Source organism: Pollicipes pollicipes, unplaced genomic scaffold, assembly GCF_011947565.3.
Source record: "Pollicipes pollicipes isolate AB1234 unplaced genomic scaffold, Ppol_2.1 Scaffold_4002;HRSCAF=4701_pilon_pilon_pilon, whole genome shotgun sequence".
In the NCBI taxonomy this organism is placed as follows: domain Eukaryota; kingdom Metazoa; phylum Arthropoda; class Thecostraca; order Pollicipedomorpha; family Pollicipedidae; genus Pollicipes; species Pollicipes pollicipes.
This window is the reverse complement of record NW_023596420.1, coordinates 6,256,768-6,273,088: the sequence shown is the minus strand read 5'-3', so window position 1 is coordinate 6,273,088 and position 16,321 is coordinate 6,256,768. Positions and strand designations below refer to the sequence as shown.

General features: G+C 47.7%; 1 protein-coding gene across 1 annotated transcript in view; it reads left to right on the top strand.

The window, feature by feature from the left end:
* Positions 1-16,321, top strand: part of LOC119093947 (relaxin receptor 2) — a gene marked incomplete in the record, with an annotated part of 147,717 nt that overhangs the window by 88,325 nt on the left and 43,071 nt on the right. The window contains 3 exon segments of the mRNA XM_037216969.1: positions 579-722; positions 7,490-7,555; positions 8,053-8,124. Of these exon segments, the coding sequence (XP_037072864.1) occupies positions 579-722; positions 7,490-7,555; positions 8,053-8,124 (282 nt within the window).

Genomic DNA, 16,321 nt, shown 5'->3' with positions numbered 1-16,321 from the left:
ACGGTGACCCGAACAGAACAGATGCCCGCCTTAGCTGGCGGCTTGATGCCGGTCTCGACGATTGATGGGGCTGCAACCGGGCACCATTTTGTAACGCTAAAAACGCGGTTTGGCCGTGAGGCGACAGATGAACATGTCCCAGCGGCGCATGATTGAATGATGATTTGTGATGACTTGAATGTTTTTTCATGTCGGCAGATGAGTCAAACTGTTCCACAAAAGTGTTGAATTTTGCTCCGTGTGATGAATAAGATTATTTGTGTATCCATCTATCTGTCTCCTAAAATGATTGTCATTCAAGATGCAACATCTGAGCGAAAATGACAATCACATCATTTCAACTGTTAAAAGATATGCAGATAGCAAACCTCCGGCTGAGTTGCAAAGGCTGCTGTACGCATCGCTGCCACGGTTCCGCTTTTCCTGCGCGACTTCAAACACCCATAATGCAAACAGCAGTGGACGCAGGTCGGCAGCGGAGACTCGCCCGGAATCCGCTCATCATCAGCACACCTCGCCCATGCACGCCCATCCAGAGCTGGGCCGCCGGCGCTGTGACCGTCGTCCGCTTCCGACAGGCTGCTGCGGGGCAACCGGCTGCGCCGACTGCAGGTCGGGGTGCTGGCGGGGCTGGCGAACCTGGCCCATGTACTACTGGACGGCAACCTGCTGACAGAGTTCGCCGCCGGCCATTTCCAGCACCTGCCGCAGCTACGCTTTCTGTGAGTGAACTTTTCCAATCTGCTCCGGGCCTGGCGACGGCGTCATGTGGTCAGCGCTCCGGCGTCGCCCAACTTATTAGAAGCTGCCTGCGGACCCGCGCAGCTCGCTGTGTCGTCGGCCGTCCGGCCAGCTGCTCAGCGGCTCGTTGCCAGAACCGACGGTAGCGAGGGTGCGATGTGGGGGCGCCTCACTGATCATTGTTCCCACCAATTACCTTAGAAATCACATGCCACGTTTGCAAGTGGCATGGATCGGACGGAGAGATTGGCGTGCCCTCCGTCCCCCCAATCCGAAACCGGTGGCGACACCCTTTCTCGTAGTTGTGAAATTAAGTTTCGCGAATGTTGTAGAAATATCCTGCCTGACTGGCTAGTGAGCTGCTTATCCATATCTATCTGCCGTCCCTAAGCAGAGGATAGTTTCACTCAAAACAATTTTGACAACTGATGAGCGATTATAACGACAAAGATAGCTTATTAACCAATTTTTTATCCAAAACTTCCGGAGTTCGGAGGGCAGTACGCCGGTGTTGGAAACCGGAGACGGGAACCTTTTAATGCGGAACTTGACCGTCGATGGCATGTTTTTTTCTTGTGTTCCCGTGTAAAAATACCCGTATTCAGACCAAACAAATGAAGAACGCTGAAATTGCACGGCTGTCGGTTGACTTCCTTAAAGAGCACCTGCACCCTTCCAGTGCCGATCGATTCTTGGCTCCGCCAATCTATGTGGGCCGCTCACGATGCTGACATTGCTGTACGATCACAATACATGATGTTTAAGAGCCTTTATTAAAGTTCTGAAATAATGACATAAGTCTCCCAGCCAATAAGGCCAGTACTGCTGTCTTATTTCAGCCTCCCAGCCTCTTAAGTTAAGACCATGGATTCCGCCAGATTTTACGGCCTTGGATTTCACTAGATTCCGCGTTCAGATAGCGTGCTTGATATGAATGGAAGAGCCTGAAAACCGATAGTGGGAAAACCATGACCACAACAATATTGTAACGACAAAACCGTCACGTGGTATATCCGGCCAGGGTTACGCATGCGGTGAGAACATTACTTGTGGTGCTGCTGCGTGTTGTACATGTGCACAGTGCAATTGCTGACAGACATTACTCATGATGCTCCTGTGTATTCCACATATTTTGGTGGCATATCTTGGTGCGGTCAGCATTAATACACGGAGTTCGGCCATTCCAAAATTTGCAAGACTGCTTTCACCCATGTTTGAATTCGTGCCATTGCGGAAAACAGCCTCTCGTGAAGGATTGTGAAGGATTTTGTCAGATATTGAAGGTGTCAAAGTAGCGATATTGGCAGAACAATTATCCAGACATCACGCATTTTCCGAGAATAAATTCTTGACACATTGACAAATTTTCGCTTATTGCCAAAGCATCAACCTTCACAAATTAACATTGGTGAGGTGCAGAGGAAGCATAAACCTTTGTAAATCGAGCCTGCTTTCAGCAAGGCCAGTCCAATTTTGCTTTTCGAGACATGGATCTTCTTGCCATGGTTACGATGCCGATTTCGGAAAATCGCTGAAAAACGTCGAATGTACGAAACGTAGTCGTAAATATACCTTCAGTTCGATGCGTGTCCTTTTCTGCCTCGGCACGCACGGATTCGTGCGACGCATGCCAATCGAGAGCACAACAAATTCAATTAACTCAGTAATGGAGAGCGCAGCGCGCAAAAGCAGCCACCATGGAATTACATTACGAGTGGCAATTGATTCGTCGTTGCTGGGGTCAGCTGGGTCGTGGGGCGTACTGAACTGGAAACCTGTAGTTACCGACCGCATCCTCCATTGGGGGATGGGACGGATATGTTCACCCGGCCTGCTGTGAATGTCTTTTGCCAAAAGGCCTCATCGGTAGCCGATTTGTACTCTTGCATTAACGAAAAACGCTAGGGATTCACCCATCGATTCATCCCCGGGGCTAGTTCAGATTCAGACGTGGATCAGACATGTGCTGGGACCATCCACGATGCGATGCGTGGCTGCGGCAGCGTCGAGTTAAAATACAAGTAAGCGGTCAGTGACTCTCACGTGGTGTACCCACTCACATACGGCGCAAACAGCTGGCTAATCGGTCAGGAACCCTGAGTATAACAGCGGAGCAGCCAGCAAGCCGGGGTTAATATTCATCCTGTCTGTGGTGCAAGACTGGACCCAGCGCTCACCTACGTATAGCTAGTCCAGTTCACCTAACAGATCTGACACGAAGTCAAGCTTTTTGCGGCCAAAACTAGCTATTGCCTCATTGTTGACCATTTTTTGCATCCGAGATAGGTTCTCCTGCAAATCATTGTTATATATGGAGATGCAGCAACGCATTTGCGAGATAATGAAAGCATTGACCAACGCGGAGATGACGGAGGATGACAAGTACTTCCTTAGATGTGATTAATAACGATAAGTCCCGTAAAAGCCGCATGTAATGGGCGGTTGCACGATTTTCCCAGTTTGGACAGCGACCGAATTAGACCAATACCGTGAAGTAGGCGGTGTCCTGCAGTATTCAATTGTCATACGGTGCGACTCTGCTCGTGTTTAGCCGGACCGCACCCAGACACCACCATTGCGAGACAAGAACCACACTCAACGAGCGGATAGCGGGCGGCGCTGACCCGGACGGTCGGCGCCTCGGGCAGTGACAGGAGCCGGCGCCCTCGACAGCGCAGTGGCGTACCCAGATCACAGGTTCGGAGTGGCGCTCACCAGTATCATCACGATAGGAGCAGATGTTGTGTGCTACCCAGCAGCAGGTGTTGGGCCTTTCCCGCACCTATTTCCTACCCGCCCGCTCGAAGCCGAGAGGAGCCAGGGCATGCTCCATCGTAGCAGCGACATTTCAGAACTCGGATCTCTCACCGCTGACCAAAATTGGAGTGCCGTTGGCATGCTGGACGACTGCTGCACTCCGTGAATCAACCGGCATTGTTGGCGAAGAACCATCAGGGCGGGGACTAGAGAAGAGCAGAGCGCTGAAATGCTCCCATGTTTGGGAGCGATTCTGATGTTTTGGATTGTCTCAGAGAGTTAATACGGCTGAAACTGGGTGTGGTCGCGTAAGCTCACAGAAGATCTATAGATATCGTTTCTTTAAGTTATCACGTGGCACGGATTGGTCCAGTCGAGTCGCACGCTGTCGATCACAGCAAAGCATTCGCTGAAATGACATTCACGGCCCGACGCCAACAGAGCGCTGACGAAGAGCGAACTCCATTGGCTCGGCGTCTCTTCAGGCGGCTTGCGGCCGTCGCTCTCCCTGCCAATCGTGCACACAATCCGCCGCTGCATGTCGCAGCACGCGCAACCACGTCTGCCAGCGGCACACACGTGCGTTAGGATTTGTCGTCACATGCGGAATAGGAAGCCGGAAGTGGTTTAATATGGAAAAGCGTGTCATTTATCCTCTTTAAATAGTCTTCGAAATATTAAAAACCCAGCCTACGCCGGCGGATATATTATAGCAAGCTCCGTACGTACGTTGGTCAGTGCATTAACAAGGAACATTACTCACATAGATAAGACAGCAGTAATAGTCTTATTCCTCGGAGAAAAAAGGAAAATGGAGATATAGATGGGTTGATATTTCAGCGCCATGCCTTCATCGAAACGATAGCAGAAGTGAATTCACTTCCGCTATCGTTTCGATAAAGGTATGTTGCCAAAATATCAACCCATCTATATCTTCATTCTCCTGGTTTTCTCCGAGGAATAAGCTCCCTACAGTTGGGGGCTACTAAGTACTACATCTGGTGGCACAAGTCACAGCTTCTTTATTTTTCGTTGAAATGCGACCTTTAAGGTATGTTTTGTGGTCAATTCGACCAGACGGATCTATTAACGGTTAGCTCTTGTAAAAATTGACAGATGCTGGTAAAAAAGTCCATAAAAGTGTCAATCTGCATAATTTCAGCAGACACGGCGCATAACATTGCACCACACAGAACGGCTTCAAGCGTTGAATCTGGTGCGCGCATTTCGCTTAACACACCTACAATATAGCCCCACGCATCGCAGGCGATCACAAGTTTCATAAAGCAGTGAAGCGGCCCACTCCCATACTCAAAACATGGGCCCATATGTCAAAATAACTCTGACAGAAACACACATTTTGGGAGACGGGATTCACTGCTGCCCGTGTTACATGCTCCTGTAAGCATGTAAGCACCCATGCTACTGGTCATCCGAAAAATTGAAATCCTGCTGTCTTGACCACGACGGCATGAGCCTCCTGTGTCGTAAACATACACATTCATGTCGCTTCGCTTCGCTGATCACGAGAACTGACGCTTCTGTCGTCAATGTGACCGGCCTCTCTACGACCTGAGTGTGGGCAGGGAACCCTTCCATCTTAGGCGGGAAGTTGCCTCCACTCGGGTATTTTGTTAGTGGCGGTTTCTGTCACCAGACTGCGTCCCAGTCAAATGGCTGGCCATACTCGTTGGCAGCGAAGTTCAAAGCTGGCGGAGTTAACGGGCGAATGTCTTCCTGCGACTCAAGACGGCTTTTCAGGGTGCGCTTTACGGCCTGCTGTCGTTTGGCCTTACGTGGAACGACGCCGTTACGTGGTGGCCCACCAGCTACTTCGCCACCGACTGAAGCTGAGTGTTTGGACCTCCCATCGATATGCTCGTCCGCTAGGAAGCCTACGCCAAGCGCGAGCCATCAGCGAGGTACATAGCATGCTGTTTGCATGCATGCAGCAAATTCAGACATCCGTGCATCGGCAAATGTATTAGCAGCTGGCAATGGAGTGGGCGACCGGAGGCAATTTATGTCGACTCGTCCGACGTGTAAACATGGGTTTCATTTCTGCCAGTCAAGTGACGTCACTGTCGTCCTGTCATGATCCACCACGTCAGAACACAGGCACAGAGACAGAACGATACTGGACGTATGTTTTGAAAGCTGAAATAACGACACGCTTCTAATCTTTAGATGACTTACTACGAAAAAGTATGCAAGGGTAGCGACTAAAAAGGATCCAAGGAAAAAGCGCGAAATATCAATGTACCGAGTGCTATATTCGAAAATTCCATTTTAAAAGGCCACAATGTTTGCAAAATAGCGTATATGGACATATTTATAGCAGGTTGTTAGCTATGAGCGGATACCTAACTTAACTTTGAACGGTACAGCAACCAGATTTTGCGGCCCACTAGATCGGTCAAAAGCATCCCGCTCCGAGCGCTGGCAGACCGGTCATAGAGACTGCGGTGGTCAGAGCTGATGTCAGCAGGCGCGACTGCCGCATATCGTTGCGACGTCGCCGCTGGTAGGACTGCACTGGACGAAAGATGGCTCATGCGCTGTTCCTGAAGCCGCTTTACGAGGAGGTTACGTGAGCACCTTCTGCCCAGCCGTCGCATCATCGATCTCCCTGAACAGCTGTCGCGGATTAAGCTCTCTTGCATGCGGCTGGTTCTTGAACCAGCGAGCAGGTTTTTGTTAACCATCTGAACCAGCCGGCAGATGTTCCCAGAGCGTTCAACATTCAGGGACGGCGCAGCGGCGGGGCGGGGGGGAGAGGGGCAGACCGAGAACCGGGATGAACCGAGAACGATAAGTGAAAATGCATCGAATAGTACAAATTGGTAGTGATTGGAGCAGTAGCTTATGAGAACCGAGCTGGCTGCATTTGCACTTGAGATTTCCCTTGGCACCTCGGAGGCTTCTGAGCTGAGCTTAGGATACCATGTTGCCAACGTTTGATCAACTAGTCACGTCGAATACTGAAAGACCGGGAGAAGCTGATCGAACAGCTTCCACGCGTGAGCCTATCTGCTCTGTTTGCTGTGTAGCGGTATTGGCTTTTTAATTTGACTTTGCTGTGTTTGCTGTGTAGCCGTGTTGGCTTTTTAATTTGACACGTGAAATTGGCTGGCCTTCAGCTTACCCGTGCCCTTGTACTTTTAGAAGAGAAAATCACTAACTTTGTGATAATTTTCATTTTATTGTAGCCACGGTATTTTGGAAAAGTTTACATATACAAGGTGTATATTGGCAAAGTGAAGTGGGAAATGCTCGTGTGTAGCCAACGTAACACACAGCCACTGGCGGTTTTGGCCCCAGCTGCTGTGCACGAGACCGGTTTTAAAGAGGGAGGCATTTCTGGTTTCTGGTTTATTGTTTTAATGTTTAAAGTATTATGTGTATATATTATCGTTATATTACTGGCGCCTCTGGAGTACATCAGCACTAGGAGCTTTCGCCGATTCATGTATGATACGTTTGCATACGCAGCGCCTTCAACTTCACACAGCTATCTTTACCCCTTCCGATTGCTGAGATCTGACTTGAGTCGTTACGACTACAACAGACGAATCCATTTGTCTGGGCGCGATCACGTGTGCCATCTCTACGGACAGGCGCAGACTTCTGCTGGTACGACCGTTCGTTCCCTCCCCGTCAGACTTTTGATCAGGTATCATTGTACCCCTTGGTCGTTCAGATTTGAGGCCGGTTTCGCCTGTGCTGTTCACCCCTTTCGGCCCATTTAGGTAAAAATTCGTCTCAGTTCAAGTAAAACTTGATTGATCCGTAACATCACACATAAACAACCTTAAAGATGTTGAAGATCGCTACCATTGTTCCACTGTGAATAAAGCACGTGACTCTTACGCTCTGCTATGGAATGGTTGCACTGCATAGACGTAAAGGTAATTCAGTACTCATAGGCGTTGCTATTTAAACCCTTTTGTCATAGATAAGTAACCGGTAATTATGTCCTCGTTTGTTTCAGAAACCTGAGTAGAAACAGAATATCACTGGAAAACTACGAGTTTCCGCCCTCCAGACTGCAAAAGCTGTAAGCACCGTTAATGTGTGGAACGTGTGTGAGGCGTGTGAGCTTTCCACTGGACTCTCACCCGTGGGCGGTGGAACGGGGAAGACCAAAGGATAGGGAGCAGGGCGCTGAAGGCTCATATGTGGAGCGTTTGCTGGAAATGTGAAACCGAACAGGCCAATCGCTACAATCTTGTCCTTGTTTTATCCCTGTCCTCGGGATTAAACACTTAAGACCTGTCATTACTCAGCACGCGACATCAAAACCCAGCCAGCAAAAAGCATGGGATCTTTTTCAAATTGCAAAGCAAAAATCTGTACCAGATGCCCGATCTAGGAAATGCTTTAAATGACATGCCCACAACTTTTTCACCAAAACATGGCGTTTGTTACACTATTTACGTATAACTCTACAAATTCACTTATAAACAAACCCAGTAACGACTATATTGAGCTGTTGCGTTTCCGGACAATAACATTTCGTGTACAACGCATTTGTCACAAACACGTTGTTTTCAGGCATCTGGAGAACAACATCATTCGGCGTATTTCAAGCACGACGTTTCGAAACCTGCGTCATGTCAAAACATTGTAAGTGCCCTTCTGGTAAATAACTCTTATGCTAACTCGTGAAATTTTATGTATGTACTTTCGTTCATTTTCTTCCCTTATATTGCACTCATATCTATATAATACACACACAAACACACACACACACACACACACACACACACACACACACACACACACACACACACACACACATACACACACACACACACACACATATATATATATATACATATATATAGACATATACATATATATATATATATATATATATATATATATATATATATATATATATATATGTTCAATTAAAAATAACTGCTGCCTCAGCATTGAACGAGCTTTTTGACGCATCCCTCTAGTTTCCGAGCCTTTGACTTGTCATCATCGCTTCGATGAAATATTTATGTGACACATAGCAGCCGACCCGCTACAAAATGGTGAGATAAGACTGGACATTAACTGCCGCTACGTAGACGATATCTTTGTGGAAGTTAGGGACATTGGCCGACTAGGACGTCTCAAAAACACCTTTGAAGAGCAGTCTGGCTTAAAATTCACAACAGAGCTAAGTGTGCAAAACGTAATGCCTTCTCTTGACGTGACTGTCGATGAACGAGGACAACAATTCAAAACGGCTGTATGCCGAAAACAGACTAACAACGGACGGTGCTTAAATGCTGACAGTGAGTTTCCTCGACGCTACAAAATTAACGTCGTAGGGCCCTTCATAAGACGAGGATTTAAGCACTGCTCTGATTGGACAGGACTGCATTCAGAATTGATACCATACAGACGTTGGTGAACAACGGCTTTTCAAATTCTGACATTGAAAACGAAATATGACATATGACAAGACACTTTGACAGCAAACCAAGACAAGACATCCAACCAACCGGCAAACTGTGGTATCAAAATCAAATGACTTCTGCCAACAAACAAGACGAAAAAGCTTTACGGGAAATTATCTCTCGACATGTTAAAGGCAAAAACGACCACCAAATAGACATCGTCATTTATTATCGTAATAAAAGATATGTAACTTTCTTATCAGAAACAGCCCAGACAAACCTGACAAACTAAAATGCACCAATGTAGCATATCAATTCAAATGCAACATCGAAGGCTGCAAACTTCGTTCCATACACTACATTAGTGTGACCACAACGACACTCACGACGCCTGACAATGCACTTACGTGACGGGACACTTCTGGACCACATGCGATAAGAACACGACATCACATTGGCACAACAACTGACAGACAACACTGATATTTTACGGACGTGCAACGACAGAAGACACCTTCAAATTTGGGAAAGCATATTCATTAACGAACTCTCTCCGTCCCTAAACAAGCATACAAATTTTTGTACAACTCTTGAATTATTAGGCGGTGGGCGGTGAGCGCTATTCGATGTGATTGCGGCAAAAGTGTTTTCATTGTGTCTTTGTTGTGTTCCCCTTAAGAGTGTTTCCTGTATGTATCAGAGTAAAAACAGGATTCTGTCTTACTTTAATTAGTTATACTTCATTTATATTCTCCGTACCAAAATATTGTTTTCTGTAACAGTAGTGCACAATTTTTATCCTTTAAAACTCAAAACTTATTTCTTGTGCCATTGACTCTTCTCCGACAGTGAGATAGGATCTCGAAACGTTAAAGCGTAAGCAGCGATGAATATATGAGTAATTTTGTACGAACCATCTTTAATCTAAGCAATGATGCCAAGTCAAAGGCCCGGAAACTAGAAGCATGCGTCAAAAAGCTCGTTAATACCGAGTCAGCAGCTAATTTTAGTCAAAAACGTATAAAAGAAAGGATTCTCCAAACATATTACAACATTTATATATATATATATATATATATATATATGCGTGTGCGTGTGCGTGTGCGCGTGTGCGTGTGCGTGTGCGTGTGTGTATGCACACTAATTTTATCAGTTTCGTTGAGAATCGCAGCAAACGCCGCCTTGATGTCTTTTTCAGTTATTCTTCGGTTTGTCTTACGAAACGTTCAGTGTTAAAGCAATGTTTTGTTTTTTTAAAGCCCCAGCGTGCATTATTTCCAGAAGATGCAGAAAACCATGGCAAATGATCTGTACCTAGTTACAGTTCTCAGCGCTTCACTCTGCTTCGTAAATTTGCAATGTTTTTAGCTTAGGATATCGCGATCAATTTTGAAATTCAAAACGTTGTGTTAACGAATATGACCAGGATCGACAAAGCAACATGTTCGCAAAATGGTTTGCTATGTCATGCGTCAGTGTTCACCCCAGATTCCCCGCTCCAGAAAGCGCATACAAGCAGAAGCGCTCCTGCATATTGCATCCACATGTCTTTGACGCGCAGTACACGTCGTTTATTTGTCCCGGAGAAAGCAATGAGAGCTCTCCCATTCGCTGTTGGGTAAAGGTTGACGTCAAGGCCGCCCAGATAAATCAATTTCTCGTGCTTATGGACGCATCACCTTAAAAAGTACGTTCACTGGTCGGGCTTCATGTACTAGTCACCTAGTACACACCCGCTTCAACCTGACATGTAACGCTTAAAGCCTTCTGGTCATGATATATGCTTGGACATGTCCACTTTGGTATAATGATGTTCCTACGCAACCCACGAAAATTTTTGTGGCACTAGACCATCCTGTGATCCTGATCTGGTATAGGAGTGCATCGGTGTTCTTTGATTTATCCAGTAATTCCACAACGTTTCGCGAAGATGATTGTACTGACTCCGATCCATTTAGCCCTCCGTGCTCCTCTGGTCGTCATGGCAACGTCCGGTGCTGGCGGAACCGTATCCTGGACGCCTGAACCGTGTTGGCTGGATCAGCCTGTTTTGAGGTTTTCTGTGTACACGTGACATGCCTGCCGTATCCAATGCCGCGGGACATTTTACTGGTTTTAATGTGATGTGTTGAGTGATTTGAAGACACTTCCAACATACCAAGTTGTCCTCTTGCGTGAAAGTCTTTAAAACTTTCCGTCTGAATATCTTTTAAGTGCTCGACCGTGCCCTGGTGCAGATTTCCCAATCTCACAGGACTCTTCGCTTCTTTATTACTCTTTATCGGTTTGTTGATCCTCTTGACAGTCGCTTGGGTTCCCTGACTTTGTCAGGAGTGGCGATGTGTTCCGAACCGCTGCTTAGCCGTCCTGGACATCTGGCGGCTCTCGGGGTTTGACTGACTCGGGTGCCACTGGACCGCGCTCATGTGCTGCTCTGTATGTTTCGAGCCGATGACAGTTGGTGGTCTTCAGATCGCCTAAGGAGCCCTGTTTGCTTTCGTTTGTCCCTGTATTCTCACGGGGTTTTGTTGTTCTCATTAACCCATGCATGGCTTACTTCGAAACCGGTGGCTTTGTCATGCGGCTTTTGCCTTTTCATTGAGCTGTTTAAGGAGGTATTCCATATTTATTTTGGGTTTTGAACTGAAATAGCCATCTTGACGACCTTTTGGTGCCCTTCACAATCCTGCCCCTATTAAGACCTAGGCCCCTCTAGTTTTTGAGCTACACGCCAGCGAAACCCGATGAAGATATATCAGGGGTAATATTTCAGTCACCTTGGTATTCATGACGTCATAATAACGTCATTCGAATCCCGCCACTCCATAAGCCATGCGGCGATCAAGGCCAAAAAATGTAATTGTCGAAGTGTTCTTATCTGGTGTTCGTGAGCGCGATTTCTTGTTATAATAGCCTTCAATTGGCTCTCAATCAATGTTGTGCTAGGGACGATGGCGCAGTCAAACCATGGTGCATCGAGGAGATATTTACTAAACACAAAATTCGGCTTTCTAGAGCAGTCTTTTCCACTTAAGGGTAAACCAATAGTTATTAGTGAGCTTGTTTCATCATATATAATGCTTGCTTCAATATATTCAAACGTGAAACCTTTCGTCTAACCGTCGGCTTCCAACTCTTGCCGACACCCAACTACCACCACGAGCCCGGGTTATCTTGGCGTGGTGTCTTGGCGTGGTTAAACTGGTAGAACTCAGAAACTTTGTCAAAGCTTATATCCGTGTCGTGCAGAAATGAGAAGATTTCCGTGAATGTAGATTGAAGTTCAGAATGGGCCAACCATTTGTAATTAACATGGCCAGGCTATGTTTACCTGGATATCTTCAACATGTAGTCAGAATTTATTATTGGTACACATTATGTAACGTAGTTTTGAGCATGGGCGCTCACATATCTAAGAAACAAAACCCAACGCCAGGCGTTGCAGTCCCCCTAGGCCGCGCAACGTTGGCTGCGCGACCTATACTAGGCCGTGTTCAACAGGTGGACGGAAATAGTGAAGCATCTGAAAGAAAAGATCTCTGAACGCTCTTAGATACCAAATCGTTCATTTAGAAATATTTCGAGCGTATATATCACTAGTGTCATTTCTAGGACCCGTTACTCTAGATTGATGGCAAGAACATATTGGTCTCTACAGCACCGCGTGGTATTGCTGGAATCTGGTTGTGGAATTGGAAGAGCAAATGTAAAATATCTATTTGTCGTGTTGCTGTAACTCTGAGGATGTCCTTCAGTTATAAAGAATCATTCGCTCAGTGTAGTCGTTGAACTGTACGAATTAATTTTGAAAAACACTCGGAAACATTATTTTACTGTGGCCATTGTTGCGCCCTCGGCGCCGGCCCCCTGGCGTTATTTGCAGTGGCCAACACTGTCCGGTTGTACGAAAAATGCAACTCAAGCCATCTTTATCCTAACTCCCCGAGATTACGGCCGTGTCATTGGGGCTTTATAACGCGATCAGGTGCTGGAGCTGTATAGTGCTGTCAGCCTCTTACCCTGGCGGGAAGGGCGGGCACCGCAGGGAATCGAACGCCGTACCTGTGGTTCCCCGGACTATCGCTATCACACTATCGGCACCTGGCGCGCAGGCACAAACATTTTGAATTCATTTATTTCACTAGTCAATTCCGCAAAATAGTGAACGTTCCCAAAGAAACATGGGATGGCATTGCGCGTTTTGAGCTCATTCCGGCCCGTTCCATTCAGCACTAATAAGCCCTTTATTTCTGATATTGGGGCCCCCTTGAGTACAGCACTACAGGGCACATTGTTGTTCCCGGTCAAGATCTGAAGGGCAATCCTGTCCCTTTTTCATTCGCCGTGTGTTTCCGGCCGTCATTCTGTCGACGCGAGGCGCCATCCCCTGGCCGACCCGGAGGCCCTCAGAAGGATACATAATATCATATTGATCCGCTCCCGGACGTGGAAGGCCTTCTTACCTGCGCATTTGACCCCAAATCGAAGCATGAACAGTAATCAACGTAGCAACATCCCTGCTCACCGCAGGTGGTCAAATAATTGACATATAGATTCCAGTTGGGCTCAACGGGCCCATGCTGGAAAGGGCGTGGGGGACCCACCGTGCCGTACTGGGGGTCCCTGACTGGCACAGGACTCTTCTATTGCCTCAGTGTGAGCACTTGTTATAAGTTCTTGTTGCCTTCAGTTGTCAGAGGGCCCCGACCAACGCAAGAGGCCCCCTGCCATTGGGGCTCCCGTCCCCACCCCCGTTGAACGAATCTTCCCTTGACAGATTCGATGCCCTTTGTTGACACATAATGCCCCGTTAGGCACCATGGGCCTCTGAATGATACGGGAGATAATGATACGAATGATACAATGGCCAAACCATTGTAAATCGCCGGCCTAGCCTTGTTCCTGCTTGGGAAATGGGCCCGAGAGCTCAGACCAACACGGAGCTAACTGTTTGTTGTTTGTGATCTCTGGCCGAAATAGAGAAAAGCTCTGACTCAGGGGTCCCTATCGGTGCAAGAGATTATCTTACTAGCATTTGAGATCGCAGGCTTAGGGGTGGAGGTCCTTAATGTGACTTACAGCCAGCCCTTCGGAAACTTTAGCCATCCCATCGCGCCCTCGATCTTTGGTCTCGAGAGACCATTCGGCCCCTCTTTGGGCCCCTCAAACACCGCTCCGACTCGGGGCCAATTGCCGCCAAAGGACCCCTGTTCGGCACTGTGACCCCTAAACGGCACAGGAGCCCCTCATTGTGTCAGGGGCCCCGAACATTGCAAATCGCGGGTCTCGGTCTCGTTTCTGCTTGGAAAATGGGTATCGAGGGCTCAGACGGACATGGAGCCGACTGTTCGGTGTTCGTTGCCTCTGACCGACTTTAAGGCTCGCATTGTCTCAGGGGCTCCTAAAGCGGTGCAAGAAGACCTCTGGGTGATATTTCAGTTCACGACCCTTCTGGCCGCAATTCTTTATGTGGCCTACAGCCAGTCCCTTGGGCTTTATTCCCTCCAGCCGGGCCACTGATCTTCGATTCCAGTGGGCCTTCCGGGCCCCTCTTCGGACCTCGTCAAACACTTGCCTCGGTCGGCTCGGGGCCCTTGCGAGTACAAGGCCCTCTGTTAGGCGCTGTGGGCCCCTGACAGATATAAGACCCCCGACTAGTGTAAATCACTGGCCCCGGCTTTATAGCTGATTGGGAAGAGGGTCCTCACGCCCATACTGACACGGAGCCGACTATGTGGTACGGTGGTATCTGACCGACATATATGCCCATATCAACTCAGGGAGTCCCCCATCGGCGTAAAGGGCCCTCTAACCGTTATTTGAGGGCGCGTCTTTGCAGGTCGGGGCCCTGCATAAGACTCCGTTCAGCTTTCATGCCCTCAGACCCTTCAATCGGGCCTTTGATCGTCGGACCGGGTGGGCCCTCTAGGCTCTTTGGGCTTCCTCGAACACTACCTCCGGCCGATTTGGGCCCCTTAACAATAAAGGGCCCCTGTTAGGGGCTGTGGGACCCCGGGCAATGTAAATCGCTGGCTCCGGCTTTGTCCCTGCTTGGGCCTCCAGGGCCTCCAGGCCCATGCCGCCACGGACCCGACTGGGCGTTGCTGGTGGCGTCTGACCGAAGTATAGGCCCTTATCGACTCAGTGGGCCCCCGATCAGCGCGGAGCCCTCTGGCTGGCATTTGAGTGCCCGACCCTGCGGGCTGGGGTCCCTGAATGAGACCTTTCGCTGGCTTTTCGGGCCCTTCAAGCCCTGGTAGGGGGCGCGTGCTCCCTGTGCCTCCTGCGCTACTGCCACAACGCCAAATAAATACTTTTGCTTTGCTAGTGCTTGGCTGAGGGCTGCTTTGTTCCCTTCCCCTCCCCCTGCTTCGCCGTCCATGTAAACACACCTATTCGCATTCGTAATCACATTGTACCAATGTGCCGTGGGACATGGCTCATTTTTAAAATAGAGGTGCACGCCACGAAAAACAAACAAACAAACAAACAAACCTTGCATTGTGCTTGCGAATGTATGAGCACATTTCATAGGAAATGAGTTATATAGCGATGCCCAAAAGGCCAGGTTTGTCTCATACCTACCCTGAGGTCGTACCTTAGATGATGATGCTCGATGCCATATGAAATATGATAGTTAATGGCATGAACACAACATTTATATGCTGACTAATTACTCATGAGTATCAGAAGGATACCCGAATAAATATATTCATAATATATTTGAAAAATACGCACGAATGCCGAGAGAACGCACAGATATAGTCTCCATCCACCCTAGGGAAACGCGTTTCAGTTGCAGTTACATCAATGAGCATAACTGCTCAAACATCCAAAGTAATCCCGTGAAGGATGTGTACAGCACGAAACATTGATTGTAACGACTTTTGAACAAAACCTACGGTACAGACCAAATTAACAAGGATTTCAACCTGCGTGTTTTGGTTTATTTTGTATTCGCGTGAACTGAGAGGAACAGTGATCAGTGGCATATATTTCTATAAACGATGACCCTAGAACTGATGATATATGACTGCGTTCCACATCATTTAAATATCATTTGGCTATCTAGTTACGTGACTCGGGATGGATGGCAGGTACGTAGGGCTGATCAAAATTCATTCTTCGTTTCGATATTGTTCCAGATTCCTGGCTGGTGTCAATGTCACGGTCACAAGTAACCCGATACGGGCCGGTCCGCTCGTGGCGTGCCGCCGTGATCCGATGCGTGATCCGATAATGCTCAGATTCCATTTGCGACAGATTTAAAAGGGACCTCATCTACTTCTTTTTAGTTTGAACGGTACTAAATTTATCTTGAGTTGCATATTGGTTGGAAGATTATGGAAAGAACAGGCTTTCCTATGCATCTTTTCAAACATTATACTCGGCAAGCTGTTTTTACTAGAGTGAGTAAAATAATAGAT